The 25,561-nt window shown below is 47.3% G+C and overlaps 1 protein-coding gene across 1 annotated transcript; it reads left to right on the forward strand.

The window, feature by feature from the left end:
• Positions 1–1,579: 1,579 nt before the first annotated feature.
• On the forward strand, positions 1,580–25,530 carry DAP3 (death associated protein 3). Its single transcript, XM_063176329.1, has 15 exons — positions 1,580–1,625; positions 2,509–2,572; positions 3,740–3,785; positions 10,427–10,552; positions 13,272–13,373; positions 14,662–14,770; positions 16,761–16,853; positions 18,233–18,363; positions 18,494–18,574; position 20,218; positions 21,247–21,404; positions 22,703–22,762; positions 24,435–24,524; positions 25,211–25,328; positions 25,420–25,530. Exons 3-15 carry the CDS (start codon positions 3,744–3,746, stop codon positions 25,503–25,505), a joined length of 1,197 nt encoding a protein of 398 aa, XP_063032399.1. The 5' UTR covers positions 1,580–1,625; positions 2,509–2,572; positions 3,740–3,743; the 3' UTR covers positions 25,506–25,530.
• Positions 25,531–25,561: the final 31 nt, after the last annotated feature.

The raw sequence follows: 25,561 nt of genomic DNA on the forward strand, positions 1-25,561 counted from the left end.
CGCATACATATGAAACAATATGTATATGTATATGTATATGTATATGTATATGTATATGTATATGTATATGTATATGTATATGTATATGTATATGTATATGTATATGTGTATGTGTATGTGTACGTATACATAAGATCCAAATGAACAAAACTCCCTGAGACTAAACAGCAAAAAGAAATGTGAATTCTTTGCAGAAGCAGAGATTTAAGTTGTCAATACCTGAAAACCTGGCAGTGAAACCATGGACAGCAAATTGCTCCTGCACTACGCATGCAAAATTCAATCCTGAGGACCCAGATGACCCCTCAGAAATGAAAAACAGCCTGTCCCCGAGCCAGCACTGTGACCTGAAGGCCAACAAAATACTGGGCTGGGTGAGGAAGAGCATTCCCAGCAGGTCAGGGAGTGCTGCAGGCAGTGCTGACCCTCTGCAGGGCTGTGCCCAGCTCTGGCACCCTCAGCACAGCAGGGACAGGGAGCTCCTGCAGGGTGACAAAGGTGCTGAAGGGCCTGGAGGGTCCCTGCCCAGGAAAGGCTGAAGGAGCTGGGGCTGCTCAGCCTGGAGAGGAGCCCCAGTGAGAGGGGCCTCAGCCCTGGGTGTCCCTGGGTGTCCCTGAGTGTCTCTGGGTGCTCCTGGCTGTTTGTGGGTGTCTTTGAGTGTCTGCAGGTGTCCCTGTCTGTTCCTGGGTGTCTCTGGTTGTTCCTGGGTGTCTCCAGGTGTCCCTGGGTGTCCCTGAGAGTCACTGAGTGTCCCCAGGTGTCCCAGTCTGTCCCTGAGTGTCCCTGGGTGTGTCCCTGTGTCTCTCCCAGTCTGTCCCAGTCCATCCCAGTGAGCAGAGGTCAGAGCAGCCCCAGGCTCTGCCCCAGGCTCTGCTCCAGGCCCAGCAATGGCCCCAGAGCCACGGGCAGGGCCTGAGCCCAGGAGCTGCCCCTGCCCAGGAGGCAGAACTGCTGCCCTGGGCAGTGCCCAGCCCTGAGCAGAGCCCAGAGAGGCTGTGGGGGCTCCGTGCCTGGGGATCCCAGACCCACCTGGAGCAGCCCTGAGCCCTGGGGTGTCCCTGTTTAGGGACCCCAGACCCACCTGGAACAGCCCTGAGCCCTGGGGTGTCCCTGTTTAGGGACCCCAGACCCACCTGGAGCAGCCCTGAGCCCTGGGGTGTCCCTGTTTAGGGACCCCAGACCCACCTGGAACAGCCCTGAGCCCTGGGGTGTCCCTGTTTAGGGACCCCAGACCCACCTGGAGCAGCCCTGAGCCCTGGGGTGTCCCTGCCTGGGTACCCCAGACCCACCTGGTCCCAAATCTGTGCCCTGGGATGTCCCTGCCCTCACACAGCGATGCCCCTCGATGCGCCCCACAGCGCTCCCTCCCATCCGCCCCATCCCAGCGCTCTGATTTCATTTCCCCATTGCTGCAAACCTTCCCACGAACCCGCTCTGTCCCTGCCGAACGCGGCGCGGAGGGATGAAATTAATTAAATCAATTAACAGCGCTCCCTCAGAAACAGCGAGGCCACGCCCGCGACCACGCCCACGCGACCACGCCCTTCGTGACCACGCCTCTTTTGTCCCTCAGCGCTTCCCGTAGCGGCGCCGTCACCGCGGCGGGAGCGGCCCCGGCGGGCCCGGTGAGTGCGGGGACACCGCGGGGACACCGTGAGGGCACCGTGAGGGCACCGTGAGGGCACCGCGGCCCCTTCGGTCACACCGCGGCTCCCTCAGGGCTCGGCCGCGCCCTCCCGCTCCCCCCGGGGCTGCACCCGAACGGCCGCGCCGCTCCGGCCCCCGGTGTGACCGGGAGTGGGGAGCGGAGCCCTCAGCACGGGCAGCACGTGGGGGGCACCGGGGGGACCGGGCCGCGCTCTTTTGGTTTTGTTTGATTGGGACAAACGGGGCGTTCTGGTGGCTGTAAGGGCACCTTTGGGGTGCGTTTGTGATTTTAATGGTTAACCCACGGAAATCCGCGCGTGGCGCTCCCGGTGCTCTCCCGGTGCACCGGGGCTGTTCTAACCCGGCCCCGGTGCGCTCAGGGCCGTGATTTCCGTTCCTTCCCCCGGTACTGAGCCCTAAAGCTGCGCTGGTCGCTCAGGGATTCTGTCAGAATTTGACAGAATTCTGTCAGAATGCCCAAAATTAACCGCGGGTTTTAAAGGAGCCAGCAGCAAATTTTAAAAAAATCGAATTAAAAAAAAAATCAAGTATTCATATAATTCAGGATTTGTGACTCCTTCATTTTCCTGGCTGTGTCTGCGCAAGATTTCCCATCCCTGCTTTCTTTGCAGCTAAAACTGCTGTGAAATCAATGGGATCTGCAGGATTTCTCCTTGCTGTGCACCGCCAAAATTCCCTTTTTGCTCACTGCTGAAATAGCAGGACTGGGTTTGTTTTTTTTTTCCCCCGTGTTTATTTGAGCTGGAGGAATGAAAATTCAAATTTAGAGCGTTCACAGCCTGCCCTGTGGGGTTGTTTTCCTGCTCCCTGCAGTAACAGTGCAAATGTTCTTTTGTGCAGGTGAACCAGCTTGGTTTGTTCACCAGTTCCACCGAGGCAGCAGCTCCTGCTGGGCAAAATTCAGGTAATTAATTCTCCCTCTGGATGCAAATTACTGCACCCAAGAATTCTCAAAGCATCGTAGGCAATATCAGGTTTTTCCCATTGGAAGGTTCTGGGAAAAAGTCCCTGATAAAGGGGGTTTAAAAAACAAAAATTTATTTTCCATTAAACTATTTATTTTCTGTTAAGCTATTCCATTAAAATTTTCAAATTTAATTTTCAAATTTAAAAAAATCTAAAATTTTATAATTATTTATTAGTTATTATTATTATTATCATCATCATCATTATCATCATCATCATCATCATTATAGTTATAACTTCATTTTATTAATAGTTTTTCCTAAGCAAGCGGTGCTGATCACCAGTCTGTGCTATTGCAGAGCATTAAACTATTTATTCTCTGTTTAACTATTCCATTAAAAATTTTAAAATTTAATTTTAAATTTTTAAAAATGTCAATTTTTAAAATGTAAAACTATCTATAATTTTTATTTTAATGGCATGCTATATTATTATTATTATTATTATTATTATTATTATTATTATTATTATTATTATTATTATTATTATTATTATATTTTATTATTATTATATTTTATTATATTTCATTTTATTAATAGCTTTTCCTAAGCAAGTGGTGCTGATCACCAGTCTGTGCTATTGCAAAGCATTAAACTATTTATTCTCTGTTAACCTATTCCATTAAAATCTTAAAATTTAATTTTAAATGTTTTTAAATTTCAATTTTTTTAAATTCAAAACTATTTGTAATTTTTATTTTAATGGCATGGCAGCATTATTGTTATTATTACTATATTACTATTATTATTACCATTATTACTGTTATAATTATAACTATTGTTATTGTTGTTGTTGTTGTTATTATTATTATTATTATTATTATTATTATTATTATTAAATTTCATTATTATTAAATTTCATTATTATTATTAAATTTTATTATTATTATTTCATTTTATTAATAGCTTTTCCTAAGCAAGTGGTGCTGACCACCATTGTGTGTTACTGCAGAGCACCTGACACTTGCTCTGAATTATTTCTGTGCTTTGTCCTGAAGGTCTTTCAACACAAACAGTTCTCTCTCAGCATAAAATAATCAGAATATTATCATAATTATCATAAAATTAAAAAAAAAAAACTAAAATATCCACTTTTGTTCCTGCAGGAAAATGCTGAGGGGCCTGAAAGGACTCGTGTGCCATTCTCTGAAGGTAAGCCCTGTAAAAGCCTGGTGCTATTTCCAATATTTCTGATTTCCAGTGGCCTGGAATGACAATTTTCAGCATAGGAAATGAGTGAATTCCCATTGTGGGCTGAGGAAAGAGCAGCTCCAGCATTCCCACATTTCCCTGAGGGGTTCTGGAGAGGCAGAGCCTGGCTGGAGCCACTTCTGAGATCCTGCACCTTCCATTCAGGTGTTTCTCAGGAAAAATGATTATTCCACAGCTCTGCATGGCTGGGATGTCCAGAGGAACAACCCAGCAGCCTTGCACAGATGCTGTGAGAAGGGTTTTGCCAAAAATCACAGAATTTTGGGATATCCCCAGCTGGAAGAATCCTGGCCCTGCAATCCCCCCTTGTGTTGGGATCTCCCAATGCCCTGGAGCTTTGGCAGCCTTGGGGCTGTGCCCAGCACCCTCTGAGACAAAAACCTTTTATTTATTTTTTTCCATTTTCTGAGCCAAAAAATGGCTCAGTGCTTTGGGTGGGTGTGGTGATGCACTCTTCCCCCAGCTCACAGCATCCCTGTGCCATCATCCAAGGGCCTCCTTAAACCCTAAACAGCAGCAGGAGCCCATGGAGCAGGCCTGGAATTTTTTTTCCTGATGGAGAAGAGCTCCAGCTCAGTGTGGTTTGCTGCTGCCTTTTCCAGGCTTTTCCCCTCCAGCACAGCCAGGTGGCTGCAGCTGTGGCTGTGCTGTGCTTCCCTTCCTGGGCAGGCTGTGGGAACAGCCCAGAATTCCTGGGACATGGGGAACAGCCCAGAATTCCCAGAGATTCCTGGGACATCGGGGAACGGCCCGGGATACCCAGAGATCCCCGGGACATCAGGGACAGCCTGGGATTCCTGAGCCCAGGAGCCCTGGGACATTTGGAACAGCCTGGGATCCCTGGAAGGTGCAGGACCAGCCTGAGATCCGTGGGACAAGTGGGACCAGCCTGGCATTTCCCGAGTTTTTCATTTCCAGGGATCCCAGCATTTCCAGCCTGGGATCCCTGGATCATGCAGGAGCAGCCTGGCATTCCCCAGCCCCAGGGTCCTTGGAACAGGGGACACCAGCCCGGGATCCCTGGAAGATGTGGGAACAGCCCAAGGTCTTTGGAACATGGGGGACCAGCCCAGCATTCCCAGAGCTTGGAATCTCTGGGACTTTGGGAACAGCCTGGGATTTGTGGGACTTTGGGAACAGCCTGGGGTGGAACATGCTGGACCAGCCCGGGATCCCAGAGCCTGGGATCCTTGGGACATCAGGAGCAACCTGTGCTCCATGGCACATGAGGGAACAGCTCAGCATTCGCGAGCCCGGGACCCCTGGAACGTGTGGGAGCAGCCTGGGACCCCTGGAAGATGCAGGAACCAGCCCAGAATCTATGGAACATGAAGGAAGAGCCCGGCATCCGTGGGACAAGCGGAACCAGAGCCAGAATTCCCAGAGCCTGGAATCCCTGGAAGGTGCAGGAGCAGCCCAGGATCCCTGGAAGGTGCAGGAGCAGCCCAGCATTCCCAGAGCCCTGGATCCCTGGGACATCGGGAACAGCCCGGGATCCCCGGAGGATGCAGGAGCAGCCCGGGATCCCTGGAAGATACAGGAACAACCCGGGATCTGTGGAACATGAGGGAGCAGCCCGGGATCCCCGGGAAGGTGTGGGAACAGCCCAGGATCCCTGGAACATCGGGACCAGCCCGGCATTCCCAAAGCCCGCGATCCCCGAAGATGTGGGAGGAGCCCGGATCCTTTGATCATGCAGGAACAGCTCGGGATCAGTGGGACAAGCAGGAAGCGCCCGGTATTCCCCAGCCCGGGCTCCCTGGAAAGTGCAGGAGCAGCCCAGGATCCCTGGATGATGCGGGAACATCCCTGGAAGGTGCAGGAGCAGCCCAGGATCCCTGGATGATGCGGGAACATCCCTGGAAGGTGCAGGAGCAGCCCAGGATCCCTGGATGATGCGGGAACATCCCTGGAAGGTGCAGGAGCAGCCCAGGATCCCTGGATGATGCGGGAACATCCCTGGAAGGTGCAGGAGCAGCCCGGCATTCCCAGAGCCCTGGATCCCTGGGACATCGGGAACAGCTGGGGATCCCTGGGATATTGGGACCAGCATGGCATTCCCAGAGCCTGGGATCCTTGGAACGTGAGGGAAGAGTCTGGAAATCCCTGGAAGGTTCGGGAGCAGCCCAGTATCTGTGGGAGATGTGGGACTAGCCCGACATTCCCGGAGCTCGGGATGCATGGGATATCGGGAACAGCCTGGGATCCCTGGAAGATGCGGGACCAGCCCAGGATCCGTGGAACATGAAGGAAGAGCCCGGGATCCGTGGGACAAGTGAGACCAGCCCGGCATTCCTGAGCTCAGGATCCCTGGGACATCAGGAACAGCCCGGGCATTCCCGGAGATCCCTGGAAGATGTGGGAACAGCCCGGGATTCGTGGGACATTCGGGACCAGCCCGGCATTCCCCAGCCCGGGCTCCTTGGAACTTGTGGGACCAGACCGGGATCCCTGGATCGGGCGGGACCAGCCCAGGATCCGTGGAACATGAAGGAACAGCCCGGGATCTGAGGGACAAGTGGAACCAGCCTCGCATTCCCGGAGCCCGGGATCCCCGGGAAGGTGCGGGAACAGCCCGGCATTCCCAGAGCCCGAGATCCCGGGAAGATGCGGGAACAGCTCGGGGTTCCCGGGAGATGCAGGAGCAGCCCGCGATCCCCGAAGATTCGGGACCACCCGGGTATTCCCCAGCCCGGGATCCCGGGAAGGTGCAGGAGCAGCCCGGGATCCCCGGGAAGATGCGGGAACACCCCGGGAAGGTGCAGGAACATCCCGGGATCCCGGGAAGATGCAGGAACACCCCGGGAAGGTGCCGGAACATCCCGGGATCCCAGGAATGTGCGGCAACACCCCGGGAAGGTGCGGGAACATCCCGGGGTCCCGGGAATGTGCGGGAACAGCTCCACCTCCCGGCTCGGCGCTCCCGGTTCAGCTCGGGCACCACGTGATGGTTTCGCTGCCATTTCAGGGATGCCGGAGAGGCGGCTCCTGTCCTCGGGCAGATGGAAACACCAGCCCGAAATCCGCTCCCTGCTCCGGGAAAACGGCGCTAGGGGAGGCTGTGGGGATGGGGATGGGCTGGGGGTGGCTGAGCGGGGCTGCAGGGGAGCTCTGTGGGTGTTCCTGACATTCCAAAGCCCAGGGATGGCTGTGCAGGGCTCTCTGGATGTTCCTGACATTCCAAAGCCCAGGGATGGCTGTGCAGAGCTCTCTGGATGTTCCAAACCCCAGGGATGGCTGTGCAGAGCTCTCTGGATGTTCCTGACATTCCAAAGCCCAGGGATGGCTGTGCAGAGCTCTCTGGATGTTCCTGACATTCCAAAGCCCAGGGATGGCTGTGCAGAGCTCTCTGGATGTTCCTGCCGTTCCAAAGCCTAGGGGTGGATGCTGAGCTTTTGTTCAGGAGGAGGGACCAAGCACCTCGCTGCTCTAAACTCAGGATACAATATTAATTTATAGACTCGTGGTATATTCCAAACTCAGGGCTGGCATTTTCTGGGTGATCGGGTGGCAAGAGTTGTCTTCTGTATTTATTCGTGTACTAAACTGGCATCTTTGTGCCTTGCTCAAGGCTGTAAAATTGTCAGCTCTGTGGATTTGCAACTATAATAAGCCATCCTAAAGGATAATTTGCATTTGAAGAGGAAAAGGGCAACGTGGGAACAAGATGTGCTGGGTGATCTCCCTGTTTGCACTGCAGCTGTTTGTCCCAGAGGCTCCAGGCTGGTTTTCATTCCTTCCCTAACAGGAGGCCGAGTGCCCAAATGCTGATTCAGGCATCTGGAATGTGCCTGATCCCACTTTCCCCGGAGCCCTGGTGGCTTTGCAGTGGCTCCCTGAGGTGGCAGCAGAGCTGTGCCACGCCACGGCTGTCCCTGCTCTGAGCTCTGCATTCTGCTGCTCTCACCCTCACGCACAAAAATCAGAAACTGCTGCCTCTGTTCAGCCCTGTCAGTGCTGCTGAGGGGCTCTCAGAGCCTGTCTGGAGGATGCACTTTGCAAATCATTGGCAAATGTTTGTGTTTTCTTTCAGCACAGCATAATAAAATGCTTGTCCTGCCCTCGCCTGTTTTGGCTGGGCTTTGCAGGCAGCCTTCAGCAGTCTGGCTGGGGGAAAAAAAAAATGAATTAATCAGCTGAGCTGGCTTGGTTTGGTTCCTCAGCCACGTCTGGGTCCTCATGCCAGAGTCTGGATGCAGGGAAATCAGTGTGGGGAGTGTGATTGTAAATATCAAATAGTGGGCAGAGCTGCACTAATCCCTGGGTGATTGATTATGGATTGTTAGACTGAATTTTCAGGGCGCTGCCACTCCTCAGTGTGGAGTGAGGCCTTCATGGTTTCATGTGGCATCTTAAGGAATTTTGTGTAAATTGGTGTGAAAAAACCTGAAATTTTGGGTAAAACCCAGGTGCAGGGATTGGCTCAGTGAGGTGGAATATTAAATAGTGGGCAGAGCTGCACTAATCCCTGGGTAATTGATTATGGATTGTTAGACTGAATTTTCAGGGTGGTGCCGCTCCTCAGTGTGGAGTGAGGCCTTCATGGTTTCGTGTGGCATCTTAAGGAATTTTGTGTAAATTGGGTGAAAAATCCTGAAATTTTGGGTAAAACCCAGGTGCAGGGATTGGCTCAGTGAGGTGGAGTATTAAATAGTGGGCAGAGCTGCACTAATCCCTGGGTAATTGATTATGGATTGTTAGACTGAATTTTCAGGGTGCTGCCGCTCCTCAGTGTGGGCCCTTCCAGCAGTGAGGCTCCATGTGGGATCTGAAGGAATTTTGTGCAAATTGGGTGAAAAGCTCAAATTTTGTGTTTTGGGTAAAAATCAGGGTTTGGCTCAGTGAGGTGGACTATCAAATAGTGGGCAGAGCTTGAGGTGATTATGGATTGCTAGACTGAATTTTCAGGGTGCTGCCACTCCTCAGTGTGGAGTGAGGCCTTCATGGTTTCATGTGGCATCTTAAGGAATTTTGTGTAAATTGGGTGAAAAATCCTGAAATTTTGGGTAAAACCCAAGTGCAGGGTTTGGCTCAGTGAGGTGGAATATCAAATAGTGGGCAGAGCTTGAGGTGATTGTGGATTGCTAGACTGAATTTTCAGGGTGCTGCCGCTCCTCAGTGTGGAGTGAGGCCTTCATGGTTTCGTGTGGCATCTTAAGGAATTTTGTGTAAATTGGGTGAAAAACCTCAAATTTTGTGTTTTGGGTAAAAATCAGGTGCAGGGTTTGTGAACATAAAAATTATTAATGTTTAACATTATAGCATAGATTCTCTTTTAACATTGTTATAACCTAAAACTCTATTTAACACATTACTTAAGAAAATTAATGCATGTTTATGTATTATGTAAATACAATACACATAAACATAAAATTATTAATGTTTAACATTATTTCATAGTTTCTATTTTAACATTGTTATAATCTAATTTTAGATTATGTTATAACCTAAAACTATATTTAACACATTACTTAAGAAAATTAATACATGTTTATGTATTATGTAAATATAATACATGTAACCATAAAAATTAATGATGTTTACCATTATAGCACAGTTTCTATTTTAACATTATGTTATAACCTGAAACTATATTTAACACATTACTTAAGAAATTTGATACATGTTTAACATAGTACATGCTTATGTATTATATAAACATAATACATATGAACATAAAAATTAATAATGTTAACATTATAGCATAGTTTGTATTTTAACATGTTATAACCTAAAACTGTGTTTCACACATTACTTAAGAAAATTAATACATGTTTATGCATTATGTAAATATAATACACATAAACATAAAATTATTAATGTTTAACATTATAGCATAGTTTCTGTTTTAACATGTTATAACCTAAAACTATATTTAACTATAATTCCTAACTATAAAACTATAATTCCTAACTATAAAACTATAATTCCTTAAGAAAATTAACACATGTTTAACATAATACATGTTTATGTATTATGTAAACATAAAAATTAATAATGTTTAACATTATAGCATAGATTCTCTTTTAACATTGTTATAACCTAAAACTATATTTAACACATTCCTTAAGAAAATTAATACATGTTTATGTATTATGTAAACATAAAAATTAATAATGTTTAACATTATAGCATAATTTCTATTTTAACATTTTATTATAATCTAATTTTAGATTATGCTGTAATCTAAAACTATGTTTAACACATTCCTTAAGAAAATTAACACACATGTTTAACATAATACATGTTCATGTATTATGTGAACATAAAAATAATAATGTTTAACATTGTAGCATAGTTTCTATTTTAACATTATGTTATAATCTAATTTTAGATTACGTTGTAATCTAAAACTATATTTAACACATTCCTTAAGAAAATTAACACATGTTTAACATAATACATGTTTATGTATTATGTTAACATAAAAATAATAATGTTTGACATTTTAGCATCGTTTCTATTTTAACATTATAACCTAACACTGCATTTAACACACTGCCTAAGGAATGAACGCAGGATAAATTTCCAACACAGCACATGTGACATTGATTAATCCCTGTCACCCCCGGTGTCCCCAGCGTGAGCGTGGCAGTGCCCTGCCCACGGCCAGGGCTGCCCTGAGCTCTGTGCCCGGCCCGGCCGTGCCAGCAGCAGCAGCAGCAGCAGCGCCCCGAGCCATCTTCCACACCAGCGAGAGCGACCCGGTGAGTCAGCCTGGCACCGGGTGCCCATCCTGACACCAGGGTGCCCTGGGGTCACCAGTGTCCCCACCCTGCCACCACTGTCCCCATCCTGCCATCACTGTGCCCTGGGTGCCACCAGAGCCATCCTGCCACCGCTGTCCCCTGGGTGCCACCGCTGTCCCCTGGGTGCCACCAGGGTGCCCTGAGTGCCACCGCTGTGCCCTGGGGTCACCAACGTGCCCATCCTGCCACCGCTGTGCCCTGGGTGCCACCGCTGTGCCCTGGGTGCCACCGCTGTCCCCATCCTGCCACCACTGTGCCCTGGATGCCACTGCTGTGCCCTGGGGTCACCAGTGTGCCCATCCTGTCACCGCTGTCCATTGGGTGCCGCCACTGTGCCCTGGGTGCCACCGCTGTCCCCTGGGGTCACCAGTGTGCCCTGGGGTCACCACTGTCCCCTGAGTGCCACCACTGTCCCTTGGGTGCCACCAGGGCCATCCTGCCACCACTGTCCCCTGCTCAGGATGGAGTGACAGCTCCTGGGGACAGGGACAGCTCCCCTCTCCAGAGCTGCTCAGATGAGGCTGCAGCAGCTGGGACAGGCTCAGACACCTTTAATCCCAACTCCAGCCTTGTTCTTCCCTGGGAAACCCTCCCTGGGCTGGCTGTGGAGGGGATGAAAGGATAAAAATTCACAGCCCAGACTGCCCTGAGCACAGCCCTGCAGCACCACACGCCCTGTGTGTGTCTGGAGCACGAAATGAAGGGCAGGGAGGGAATGCAAGGAGCCTCGGAGGTGCTGCTGTGCCATTGGAGCCTCTGTGGCTCCTCTGGGGTCTCTATGGAAACAGCAGCAGGAGATGATCTCACACGTGACCCCGAGGATGGCACAGCACAGGCCAGATGGCCACCATTGTCCCCTCTGTCCCCTCTGTCCCCTCTGTGCTGTGCCTCCTTTTGGGTTGCCAGGCAGCTGCCTCTGCCACTGTGACCTGTGCAAAGCTTTGGCTGGGGCACCCCAGCTCCTGCCCCCCACAATCCCTTTGAAATGGGGCTCAAAAAGCCACTAAAAATCACATTTTTTTGCTCAGTTTATGTTTCCTGCCATTTGCAAAGCTTTGGCTGGGGCACCCCAGCTCCTGCCCCCCACAATCCCCTTGAAATGGGGCTCAAAAAGCCACTAAAAATCACATTTTTGCTCAGTTTATGTTTCCTGCCATTAGCAAAGTGAGGAAACACGAGGATGAAAATCCCACATTGAGCAGGAGAGTGAAGGAATTTGCCCAAAAGTCATGCAGCAAGTCAGGGATTGTGACCTGTGCAAATCTTTGGCTGGGGCACCCCAGCTCCTGCACCCCACAATCCCTTTGAAATGGGGCTAAAAAAGCCACTAAAAATCACATTTTTTGCTCAGTTTATGTTTCCTGCCATTAGCAAAGTGAGGAAACACGAGGATAAAGGACCCACATTGTGCAGGAGAGTGAAGGAATTTGCCCAAAAGTCATGCAGCAAGGCAGGGATTGTGACCTGTGCACAGCTTTGGCTGGGGCACCCCAGCTCCTGCACCCCACAATCCCTTTGAAATGGGGCTCAAAAAGCCACTAAAAATCACATTTTTTTGCTCAGAGTTTATGTTTCCTGCCATTTGCAAAGCTCCAAGTGAGGAAACACGAGGATGAAAAACCCACATTGAGCAGGAGAGTGAAGGAATTTGCCCAAAAGTCATGCAGCAAGGCAGGGATGAGGCTGAGAATGAAATTGGAGTCCTGCTCTTCTGGAAAACCTCAGCTGCTGTGTCCAGCACAACTCCAGGAAATGCAGTTTGAAATGAGCTTGGGAAAAAGAAGTTTTTGACACCTCCTTCCAGCAGGGCACCTCTAGAACAGCCAGGATTTTTCTTTTTCAGGATACCAATTGCCCTTTTCTCTTCCAGGGTCCCAATTGCCATTTTCTCTTCCAGGATCCAAATTCCCATTTTCCAGGATCCCAATTTCCATTTTCCAGGGTGCCAATTCCCATTTTCTCTCCCAGAATCCCAATTGCCATTTTCTCTTCCAGTATGCAAATTCCCCTTTTCCAGAGTGCCAATTGCCCTTTTTCAGGGTCCCAATTGCCATTTTCTCTGCCAGGATGCCAGTTGCCATTTCCAGGATGCCAATTCCCATTTTCTCTCCCAGGGTGCCAATTCCTATTTTCCAGGGTACCAGCTGCCCTTTTTCAGAATCCCAATTCCCATTTTCTGTCCCAGGGTGCCAATTCCCATATTCCAGGGTCCCAATTCCCATTTTCCAGGGTACCAATTGCCCTTTGCCAGGATGCCAATTCCCATTTTCTCTCCCAGGGTCCCAATTCCCATTTTCCAGGGTACCAATTGCCCTTTGCCAGGATGCCAATTCCCATTTTCTCTCCCAGGGTCCGAATTCCCATTTTCCAGGGTGCCAAGTCCCCTTTTCCAGGGTGCCAATTCCCATTTTCCAGGGTGCCAATTCCCCTTTTTCAGAATCCCAATTCCCATTTTCTCTCCCAGGGTGCCAATTCCCCTTTGCCAGGGTGCCAATTCCCATTTTCCAGGGTCCCAATTCCCATTTTCTCTCCCAGGGTGCCAATTCCCATTTTCCAGGGTACCAATTGCCCTTTTTCATAATCCCAGTTCCCATTTTCTCTCCCAGGGTGCCAATTCCCCTTTGCCAGGGTGCCAATTCCCATTTCCCACGGTGCCAATTCCCCTTTTCTCTCGCAGGCCAAGCACACGGAGCAGCACGAGGGCCGTCTGTACAACATCCCCCTGGAGGAGGTGAAGGCTGTGTTCCCCCATGGGCTGCCCCATCGTTTCCAGCAGCAGGTATTGCAGCTTTGGGGCAATTCCTGCAGCCCTGCAAGTGCCCAGGGCCAGCCTGGAGGGGGGTTTGGAACAACCTGGCATCATGGGTGTGATGATCTTCAAGGTTCTCCCATCCAGCCCAATTCCACGATTCTGTGTGGGGAGAACCAGATCTGGGATATTTTCCTGTTGGAATGAGAGAGAGCAGTTATTCCTCAGTTATTCCTTGCCCTTACTGTTGTTCTCAACATCTAAAAGAGATGAGTCAAGCACCCAGGGCAGCAGAGTTTGAGGGTTCCACCTTTTTGTTCCAGTGTTTTTCATCTGTAGCATCCAAGCACAAAATGAATCGCAGAAATATTTTCTACAGAGCAACACTCTCCATTTTCAGAAGGCTTCAAACCTGGTTTTATTCCAGCATGGATGCTTTTTATACATTTTTACAAAACTCAGAAGTTTACATTTACTCATTAGTCAGGAAAGAGAAACAAAATGCTTATTGGAATTATTGCAGGTTTCTCTTGTTTATCCTTCTTTCTTTCTTGGTTTCTGTGTCAACAGCCTTGGTAGAAAATTCTGATTTGTGTCAGGCTCTGCAAAGTTGTTCTTCTTCACCTTCTTCTTTCTCCTTCATGGGTTTGGGTGGCACTTTGTAATTGGACAGAAAATTCCACATTGTGGGCTTGGAGGGATCAGTGATTGGGTTAAAAGGGAAATAATCCAGGTGTCATTAAAAGGGAAATAATCTAGCTGTGAAGAAGGCTTCAAAAATTAATTAATACTAAAATTACAGGTGTGTAGTTGGTTAGAAGTGTGTAATATCACAAAGTAGGAAACTTAAAGTTTGGGGTTTTAGAATATAGAAAGTAATATGAAGCAAGGTAGAAGTTTTAGAGCAGAGACAGGTTGTTTTTCTTCCTTCTTCTTTCTTCTTCATGGGTTTGGGTGATGGTTTGTAATTGGACAGAAAAGTCCACATTGTATTGGAGGGATCAGTTATTGGGTTAAAAGGGAAATAATCTAAGTGTCATTTCTTAATTGGATGGTTTGGTCTCAAAAGACCTTGTAACAAGAGATATTTAACCATTTTGTGCCTGGTTAATGAAAGGCTGCAGAGCTCGTGGTTGTGAGGCTGTAACACAGATAAGAAATAACAACAAAACACCTGAGTGTGACCATGAACAACCATCTCAGGTGCCTTCAATCCCCAGCCTGGAGAATAGCTGGGGGTGCTGGGAGCCTGCAGGCAGGTTGGGAGCAGGGCTGGCACAGCTGGTGGCACTTTGGTGACACTTTGGTCCCTCCTCAGATCCAGACCTTCAACGAGGCGCGGCTGATGGTGCGGAGGCCGGCGCTGGAGATCCTCACCTACCTCAAGGGCTCCAACTTCGCCCACCCTGCTGTCAGATATGTGATCTGTATCCTTCACCTGGGGTGGAATGAGGAGAAACACAAGGAATTCCTGCAGGGGAGAGGGTGGTCTGGTCTCCAGGAGGTGGGGGCTTTCATTCCCCAAGCACAAAATAAATTACAGAAATATTTTCAGAATGTACAGGAATATTTTCAGAATTTACAGAAATATTTGGCTGTGTTGTAGTTGAGACAGAGACAGTACACTCCATTTTCAGAAGGCAGATATGTGATCTGCATCCTTCACCTGGAGCGGAATGAGGAGAAACACAAGGAATTCCTGCAGGGCAGAGGGTGGTCTGGTCTCCAGGAGTTGGGGGCTTTCATTCCCCAAGCACAAAATGAATTACAGAAATATTTTCAGAATGTACAGGAATATTTTCACAATTTACAGAAATATTTTCAGAATTTACAGGAATATTTGGCTGTGTTGTAGTTGAGACAGAGACAGTACAAAGCTTCACTCAATTTTCAGAAGCAGATATGTGATCTGCATCCTTCACCTGGAGTGGAACCAGGAGAAACACAAGGAATTCCTGCAGGGCAGAGGGTGGTTGTGAGCCTGAGCTGCTCTGGTCTCCAAGAGGTGGAGACTTTCATTCCCCAAGCACAAAATGAGTTACAGAAATATTTTCAGAATGTACAGGAATATTTTCAGAATTTACAGGAATATTTTCAGAATTTACAGAAATGTTTTCAGAATTTACAGAAATATTTGGCTGTGTTGTAGTTGAGACAGAGACAATGCAAAGCAATACACTCCATTTTCAGAAGGCAGATATGTGATCTGCATCCTTCAACTGGAGTGGAATGAGGAGAAACACAAGAAATTCCTGCAGGGCAGAGGGTGGTTGTGAGCCTGAGCTGCTCTGGTCTCCAAGAGGTGGAGAGTTTCATTCCCCAAGCACAAAATGAGTTACAGAAATATTTTCAGAATTTACAGGAATATTTCCAGAATTTACAGAAATGTTTTCAGAATTTACAGGAATATTTGGCTGTGTTGTAGTTGAGACAGAGACAGTACAAAGCTTCACTCAATTTTCAGAAGCAGATATGTGATCTGCATCCTTCACCTGGAGTGGAACCAGGAGAAACACAAGGAATTCCTGCAGGTGGTTGTGAGCCTGAGCTGCTCTGGTCTCCAGGAGTTGGGGACTTTCATTCCCCAAGCACAAAATTAATTACAGAAATATTTTCAGAATTTACAGGAATATTTCCAGAATTTACAGAAATGTTTTCAGAATTTACAGGAATATTTGGCTGTGTTGTAGTTGAGACAGAGACAGTACAAAGCTACACTCCATTTTCAGAAGGCAGATATGTGATCTGTATCCTTCAACCGGAGTGGAATGAGGAGAAACACAAGAAATTCCTGCAGGGCAGAGGGTGGTTGTGAGCCTGAGCTGCTCTCATCTCCAAGAGGTGGAGACTTTCATTCCAGTCTAACATCCAAGCACAAAATGAATTACAGAAATATTTTCAGAATTCACAGGAATATTTTCAGAATTCACAGAAATATTTTCAGAATTTACAGGAATATTTTCAGAATTTACAGGAATATTTGGCTGTGTTGTAGTTGAGACAGAGACAAAGCAGCACACTCCATTTTCAGGAGGCTCCAAACCTGGTTTTATTACAGCACTCATGTTTTTTGTACCTTCTTGTGCCACGTGGTGTGTGCTCAGTGCAGGGATTGGGCACTTCAGGGAGCTCAGAGCTTGGGTGTCTTTAATTTTATCTCCTAATTTTAATTCTTTAATTTTAACTCCTAATTTCAATTTTAACTCTTTAATTTTAACTTCTAATTTTAATTTTGACTCTTTAATTTTAACACAGAGCTTCAGAGAGGGTCAGCACACAGGGCAGTGGGCTGGGGGACAGGGAGAAGGAGCTCTCTGGGTGAAATCCTTGCTCTGAGCTCCCTTTCTTGCAGGAATCACAGTCAATACAAACTGGAGTGGTTTTTTCAGAGCCTTTCCTTGACAGATCTTGCTGGAGATGGTGAGAGGGGAACAGGCAAGACCATGACCCTGTGCCACGTGGTTCACTACTGCTCCAGGCAGGGCTGGCTGGTGGTGCACGTCCCCGATGGTGAGAAAAACAGGGCTCTGCTACACACCAAACACCCAAAGAAGCTGCTTCAGCAGCTCTAGGATATCCCAGCACAATCTACCCTCGTTTTTCCATAGTGGAAAAGGCTCATAAAACACAAAAACCCCAAATAAAGTAGAGTATAATTAGTTATTTTTCTCCTGTTCACACGTCCTTGGGGCCAGTTTGGTTTTCTCCATTGTTACCAAGCATGGGAAGAGATTGTTTGGGTGTTATAGGATATCCCAGCACAATCTACCCTTGTTTTTCTGTGGTGGAAAAGGCTCATAAAACACAGAACACAAAACACAAAAACCCCCAAATAAAGCAGAATATAATTAGTGATTTTCACCTGCTCACACATCCTTGGGGCCAGTTTGGTTATCTCTATTTTTAAAGAGCATGGGAAGAGATTGTTTGGGAACTCTAGGATATCCCACCAAAAACTATCCTTGTTTTTCCATAGTGGAAAAGGCTCATAAAACACAAAAAAAAAACCCCAAATAAAGTAAAAAAGATAGTTAAAAAGAGTATAATTAGTAATTTTCACCTGCTCACACGTCCTTGGGGCCAGTTTGGTTTTCTCCATTGTTACCAAGCATGGGAAGAGATTGTTTGGGAGCTGTAGGATATCCCACCAAAAACTATCCTTGTTTTTCTGTGGTGGAAAAGGCTCATAAAACATAAAACACAAAAATCTCCAAATAAAGCAGAACATAATTAGTGATTTTCACCTGCTCACACATCCTTGGGGACAGTTTGGTTATCTCTATTTTTAATGAGCATGGGAAGAGATTGTTTGGGAACTCTAGGATATCCCACCAAAAACTATCCTTGTTTTTCCATAGTGGAAAAGGCTCACAAAACATAAAACACAAAAAATCTCCAAATAAAATAGAGCATAATTAGTTATTTTCACACATCCTTGGGGCCAGTTTGGTTTTCTCCATTGTAATGAGCATGGGAAGAGATTGTTTGGGAGTTGTAGGATATCCCACCACAATCTGTCCTTGTTTTTCTGTGGTGGAAAAGGCTCATAAAACATAAACCACAAAAAATCTCCAAATAAAATAGAGCATAATTAGTTATTTTCACACATCCTTGGGGCCAGTTTGGTTATCTCTATTTTTAATGAGCATGGGAAGAGATTGTTTGGGAACTCTAGGATATCCCACCAAAAACTATCCTTGTTTTTCCATAGTGGAAAAGGCTCATAAAACACAAAAAAAAAAAAACCCCAATAAAATAGAGCATTGCACAAACACCCCACCTCATGCCATTATTTTGCCTAAAAAAAAAAAAAAAAAAACTAAAATAAAATCCAAACCAACTTTTTTTTTTTTTTTTTTTTTTTTTTTTTTTTTTTTTTTGGCTGACAGCTCATCTGTGGGTGAAGAACTGCAAGGAGCTTTTCCAGTCTTCCTACAAGAAGGACAGGCTGGATCAGCCTCTGCAGGCCTCTGTGTGGCTCAAGAACTTCAAAGCCTCCAATGAACGTTTCCTGGACGAGGTTTGTGGCTGCAAAAACCCCAAGCCCTGCAGCAAAAGCACTTTGCATCCCTCTGGTGCTTCTCCTGCACCACATTCTGCCACCCAGCCTTTGTCACCCCCAATCTCATCGTTGTTTTCTCCCCCAACAGATAAAAACACAAAAAAAATACATTTGGGGCAAAAGAGAAAGCACAGAGGAGGGCAGACCTTTGAGGGAAGTGGTGGAGCAGGTAAGGAGCAAACTCTGCTGCTGGTGTGGCCTCACCTTGGACCAGAGCATCCTGGGCTTGTGGGACAGATTGCTCCTAAAAATCTTAAAAACCCGAGTCCTAAAAATCTTAAAAATAGGAGGTGTCTCCCTGTGCACAAAAGATGACGTGGTGGATCTGGAAAGAAAATTGTGCAGAGAATTTGGGCGGGTGGCAAAGTTAGAATTTGAAATTTCCATGTTTTGGGGGTGCTCAGGCTGCTCTTGGGAGAGGTTGTTGACTGTCAGCTTGTCTTCCCCTGGAGGAGCTGCCCAAAAGTCACCCCCTGGCAAGAAATCCTCTCCCTCTGAATTATTATAATTATTTACAGCAGACAACTGCCCCACCTGGTTTTAACAGTGTTAATTATAATTAACAGCAGATAACTGCCCCAACCTGGTTTTAACAGGGCTAAACAGTGATAATTTTAATTAACAGCAGATAACTGCCCCAACCTGGTTATAGCAGTGTTAATTATAATTAACAGCAGATAACTGCCCCACCTGGTTTTAACAGTGTTAAACAGTGTTAATTTTAATTAACAGCAGATAACTGCCCCAACCTGGTTTTAACAGTGTTAATTTTAAGAATTAACAGCAGAGAACTGCCCCACCTGGTTTCAACAGTGTTAAACAGTGATAATTTTAAGAATTAACAGCAGAGAACTGCCTCACCTGGTTTTAACAGTGTTAAAGTGTTAATTTTAATTTACAGCAGACAACTGCCCCACATGGTTTTAACAGTGTTAAACACTGATAATTTTAATTAACAGCAGACAACTGCCCCAACCTGGTTTTAACAGTGTTAAACAGTGTTAATTTTAATTAACAGCACATAACTGCCCCACCTGGTTTTAACAGTGTTAAACAGTGATAATTTTAATTAACATCAGAGAACTGCCCCACCTGGTTTTAACAGGGCTAAACAGTGCTAATTTTAACAATTTACAGAAGATAACTGCCCCAACCTGGTTATAACAGTGTTAATTTTAATTAACAGCAGATAACTGCCCCAACCTGATTTTAACAGTATTAATTTTAACAATTTACAGAAGATAACTGCTCCACCTGGTTTTAACAGTCTTAATTTTAGCAATTAACAGCAACTAACTGCCCAGCCCAGTTTTGACAGTGTTAAACTGTTAATTTCAATTAACATCAGACAACTGCCCCAACCTGCTTTTAACAGTGTTAATTTTAATTAATAGTAGCTAACTGCCCCACCTGGTTTTAACAGTATTAAACAGTGTTAATTTTAATTAACAGCAGATCACTGCCCCAACCTGGTTATAACAATGTTAAACAGTGTTAATATTAACAATGAACAGAAGATAACTGCCCCAACCTAGTTTTAACGGTGTTAATTTTAATTAAATAACAGCTAACAATGTTAAACAATGATAATTCTAACAATTTATAGAAGATAACTGCCCCACCTGGTTTTAACAGTATTAATTTAACAATTAATAGCAGCTAACTTCCCCATCTGGTTATAACAGTGTTAAACAGTGTTAATATTAACAATTAAGAGAAGATAACTGCCCTGTCTCTAAAGAGGGCAAACAGACCCCGAACTAAGACAGAAGCAGCCGTGCCTTGTGTCCCTGTTTTAACAGTGTTGAATAGGGTTAATATTAACAATTAATAGCAGGTAACTGCCCCACATGATTTTTACAGTGTTAAACAGTGTTAATTTTAACAATGAACACCAGCTAACTGTCCCGTCTCTAACAGACAGGTTAGCATTCTTACTTTCCTGCCCTAGTTTAAATATTTATTAAATCCCCAAGACTACCTGCTAGGTTACACACGAAACCCAACACACACTTTTGACGGCTACAAAACTGCTTTTTAACAAACCAGCTCACACACAACTCGCTGTAATTAAGCATTTTGCTAAATTTCATTTCTTTTCCAACAACAACAAACAGCAGCTAACTGTCCAGATGACAAACAGAGCCCAGCCAGGGACAGAGGCAGCTGAGCCGCGTTGGTGTCCCTGTTGTAACAGCGTTGAATAGGGTTAATATTAACAATTAATAGCAGATAGCTGCCCCACATGATTTTTACAGTGTTAAACAGTGTTAATTTTAACAATGAACAGCAGCTAACTGGCCCTGTCTCTAAGAGATGACAAACAGAGCCCAGCCGGGGACAGAGGCAGCCGAGCTGCGCCTTGTGTCCCTGTTTTAACGGTGTTGAATAGGGTTAACATTAACAATTAATAGCAGATAGCTGCCCCACATGATTTTTACAGTGTTAAACAGTGTTAATTTTAACAATAAACAGCAGCTAACAACAATAAACAGGAGCCCTGTCTCTAACAGATGACAAACAGAGCCCAGCCGGGGACAGAGGCAGCTGAGCCGCGTTGGTGTCCCTGTTTTAACAGCGTTGAATAGGGTTAATATTAACAATTAATAGCAGATAACTGCCCCACATGATTTTTACAGTGTTAAACAGTGTTAATTTTAACAATGAACAGCAGCTAACTGGCCCTGTCTCTAAGAGATGACAAACAGAGCCCAGCCGGGGACAGAGGCAGCTGAGCCGCGTTTGTGTCCCCGCGTTTGTGTCCCCGCGTTTGTTTGTGTCCCCGCGTTTGTGTCCCCCGCGTTTGTTTGTGTCCCCGTGTTTGTGTTTGTGTCCCCGCAGGGCTGGCCCGGGTGCGGAGCGCCAGCGATGCCGTGGGGGCTCTGCTGAGGGAGCTGAGGCTGCAGGGCCAGCGCGGGCCCCGCCGGCTGCTGGTGGCCGTGGACGGCGCCAACGCGCTCTGGGGCAGGACCACGCTGAGCAAGGAGGACAAGAGCCCCGTGAGGATGGGCCTGGGGGCGGGCTGGGATGGTCACAGTGCCAAAAACACTCCATTTCTGAAGGCTTCTCTTCAAAAAAAAACTGGTTTTTTTTATATAAAAAGCATAGCCACGCATGCTTTTATACATTCTTTCAAAACTCAGAAGTTGACGCTTTAATCGTTCGTCACGAGAGACAGGCAAAGTGCTCGTAGTTTCTCTTATTTCTCCTCCTTTCTTTCTTGGTTTCTGTGTCAACAACCTTGACACAGAAACCAAGAAAATTCGTTCTGGTGTAAACACGGATCCTCTTCTCAAGCTTTTCTCTGGCTCACACAAGTCACTGTAAAGCCTCTTCCACAGGTGCCTTTTTAGGTTACCTAAAAACAAACAAAACTTAAAAGTTTGGGGTTTTAGACTACAGAAAGAAGTATGAAGCAAGATAGAAGTTTTAGAGCAAATTGTTCTTCTTTAGGCCAGATAAAATTAAGAGAATAAAAGCAGTTATTTTTATTGAGGGGCCTTCAGGTACATTTTGGGCAGACAAAGGCCCCAGGAGCTGCACACAAAATGGACATCACAGGTTTCACACTTTTAGAAATTTGGTTCATTTCTATTTTGGGGGTTAATGTTCCAATTACAGCTCCGGGTAATGAAATAATTTACCCCAAATTTGCTCCCCCCAACTCACTTTTACTTTACATTTCTCAAGGCTTGAGACAGTGAGGTGTCCTTGATTGCCAGGCCTGGAGAGGAATTTTGTGTCTGCCCAAAATGGGAAAGCTGTAGCTAGCAGTGTATATGGAGTTAGAGTTATACACCAAAGAATTGCAGGATTACAGATATAGAAAATTTATAATATATAAATTTTTATATATATAATATTTTAAAATTATAAATATATTTAAAAATATATATATATAATGTTTTAAAATTATAAAAGCTAAAATCCTAAGGCATCATTCCCCCAGAGCTCTGCCCTGGGGGATTCCTGCTGCAGGGGGGAGCTGCTTAATTTTAGTTCTGTGGCAGCCCCTGAAAATGTTCAGGCTTTGGAGGGGCCTAAAAGGTTCATATTGTGCTTTAGACAAATTTTCCTGAGTTTCCCCTGTCTCTCCCTGAGGCAGAAGTACAGGTGGGTGTTGTTGGAGGGGCAGGGCCTGGCTGGTGCTCAGTGCAGCACGACTCAGGCTTGCTTTGAGGGAAAGCAAAGATAAAAACGTGCCTGGAGGGTAGAAATGATCCTGCCAGGCTGGTTGGAAGGAGGGGAGGGGAATTTGAAGCTGCTGGCAGTGAAATGATGCAGACATCTCCACCAGGTCTCTCCAGAGGAGCTGACGCTCGTGCACAACCTGCGGAAGATGCTGAGGAACGACTGGGTGAGTTCCAGGCTCTGCCTCTCCAGCAGTGAGACCCCAACAGTGAAATCCCAACAGTGAAATCCCAACAGTGAAATCCCAACAGTGAAATCCCAGCAGTGAAATCCCAGCAGTGAAACCCCAGCAATGCAATCCCAGCAATGAAATCCCAGCAATGAAATCCCAGCAGTGAAATCCCAGCAGTGAAATCCCAGCAGTGCAATCCCAGCAGTGCAATCCCAGCAATGCAATCCCAGCAATGCAATCCCAGCTGTGAAATCCCAGCTGTGAAATCCCAGCTGTGAAATCCCAGCTGTGAAATCCCAGCTGTGAAATCCCAGCAGTGAAATCCCAGCAGTGAAATCCCAGCAGTGAAATCCCAGCTGTGAAATCCCAGCTGTGAAATCCCAGCAGGGAAACCCCAGCAGGGAAATCCCAGCAGTGAAATCCCAGCAATGCAATCCCGGCAGTGCAATCCCAGCAGTGCAATCCCAGCAGTGCAATCCCAGCAATGCAATCCCAGCAGTGCAATCCCAGCAATGCAATCCCAGCAGTGCAATCCCAACAATGAAACCCCAGCAATGCAATCCCAGCAGTGCAATCCCAGCAGTGCAATCCCAGCTGTGAAATCCCAGAAATTAAATCCCAGAAGTGAAATCCCAACAATGAAACCCTAACAATGAAATCCCAGCAGTGAAACCCCAGCAATGCAATCCCAGCAGTGAAATCCCAACAATGAAATCCCAGCAGTGAAACCCCAGCAGTGAAACCCCAGCAATGAATCTGCCACAAGCCCAAAGCCACGAGTGCAGCAGTGCTGAGGGAGGGCTGCAGTGTCTCAGCAGTGTTTGTGAGCACAATGAGCACAGCTGGGATCTGCAGCAGCATTTTCTGATCCTCCTGGCAAGCTCTGCTGGGGGACCCTGAGCTGGAGGTGTCTGACAGCCCTTTGGGTTGTGAGTGCTTTGAGCTAGTGAGAACTTCTGCTTTCTGAACATTTTGCTGCAGGAGATCAACTCCTCCTGCTGCTTTTTCAGTCCCCAGAGCTAGAACAACTAAAGCTGTACAGGAGAGTCCATTTTAAATTATTTCACTTGTTGGCATAGAAAACCCATAATAAGTAAGAAAAGTTTTAATGCCAACCCTGGGAACATGAGCTGTATATTCATTTTCCCTGTGCTCACATGTAGCAGCCTGGTTAGTGTGGTCTGGAGCATGATAAAAAGTTAATCTTGCAGAATTTTTGAAGAATCCAGATCCCAGAATGGGATTTTAAAGCCCACCCAGTGCCACCCCTGCCATGGGCAGGGAGATTGCCCACTGTCCCAGGTGCTTCCAGCCCCATCCAGCCTGGCCTTGGGCACTGCTCTGGGCACCTGTGCCAGGGCCTGCCCACCCTCACAGCCAGGAATTCCTTCCCAATATCCCACCCAGCCCTGCCCTATTGCTGTGAAACCATTCCCCCTGTCCTGTCCCTCTCCAGCTCTCCTGGAGCCCCTTCAGGCCCTGGAGGGGCTCTGAGCTCTTTCCCTTCTCCAGCCTGGCTCCAGAAGGGCTCCACCATGGAACCCTGCTCTGGACTTGCTCCAGCCAGCAGCTCCATCCTGCAATAAAAAAAACGCCTCAGGGGTTGATCCTGAACCAGCAGTGAGTTTGCAGCTGACAGGATTTTTATTTCTGCTCTGCTTTCCAGAGTGGAGGTGCCATTGTGACCACCCTGAGCCAGACTGGCTCTCTCTTCAAGCCCAGCTCTGCCTACACTCCCCAGGAGCTGCTGGGAAAGGTCAGTCACGGCCTCTTTGGGGTTTTTTTCCCCCTCTTCACATTGGGAAACAAACGAAAATAATGTTTGGTGAGCTGGTTCTGTTCAAGGGGACACTGGTGAGGGTCACACACACCTTTGGGTCAGCAGTGCCCTGAGTGCCAGGGGAGCCAAAAGTGCCCTGGGCATCACAATCTGAAAGTTCTGAAGCTGCTGAGGGTGTCCCAAGGAGGGACGTGAGGATGAGGAGCATCTGAGGGCATTTCTGTCCAGCTGGAAAAGAGGAGCCTGAAGGAGATCTCAGGGATCTGCAGCTCCTCCAGAGGGGCAGCTCTGATTTCTGTGAGCAGGACAGGAGCCAAGGGGATGCCTGGAGCTGTGTCAGGCAGGGCTGGGCTGGAGAGCAGGAAAAGGTTGGATCTGGAAGGACTGGGATGGACAGCAGGAAAAGGTTTTTCTCCTGAAGGGAACGGGCACTAACAGGGAATGGGCACAGCCCCAGGGAGCCCGAGCTGTGCCAGAGCTCCAGGAGCACTTGGACACCACTCCCAGGCACAGGATGGCATCGCTGGGCTGTCTCAGGGCCACGACTGGGGGATCCCTGTGGGTCCCTTCCAACTCTGGACCCTCCAAAGCTCCGTGACCGAGCTCTGGGCCGTGTCCCCAGCCAGCCCCCAGCACTGACCGTGCCTGACCTCCCTTCCCAGGAGGGTTTCGATGCCTTGGACCCCTTTGTGCCCATCCCGGTCCCCAACTACAGCCCCAGGGAGTTCGAGAGCTGCTACGGCTACTACCTGGAGCGGCGGTGGCTGCAGCACGAGAAAGGTCGGTGCTGGGCGAGGGGGAAAACCGGAGCTGTTCCCTCCATCCCTCCCTCCCTCCTCCAGCTCAGTTTTTCTGTTTTTCTCCCTCGCAGCGCGCACGGAGGACGGCAAAGCGGAGCTGCGATTCCTCAGCGGCTCCAACCCGCGGCAGCTGGACCGCCTGGCGGGGCCCCTGTAGCGCAATAAAGGCTCCGTTCCGCCGCTCTCCGCCTCCGTGTCCGTGTCCCGCGCCCG

This window comes from Melospiza melodia, chromosome 25, assembly GCF_035770615.1.
Source record: "Melospiza melodia melodia isolate bMelMel2 chromosome 25, bMelMel2.pri, whole genome shotgun sequence".
NCBI classification, from domain to species: domain Eukaryota; kingdom Metazoa; phylum Chordata; class Aves; order Passeriformes; family Passerellidae; genus Melospiza; species Melospiza melodia.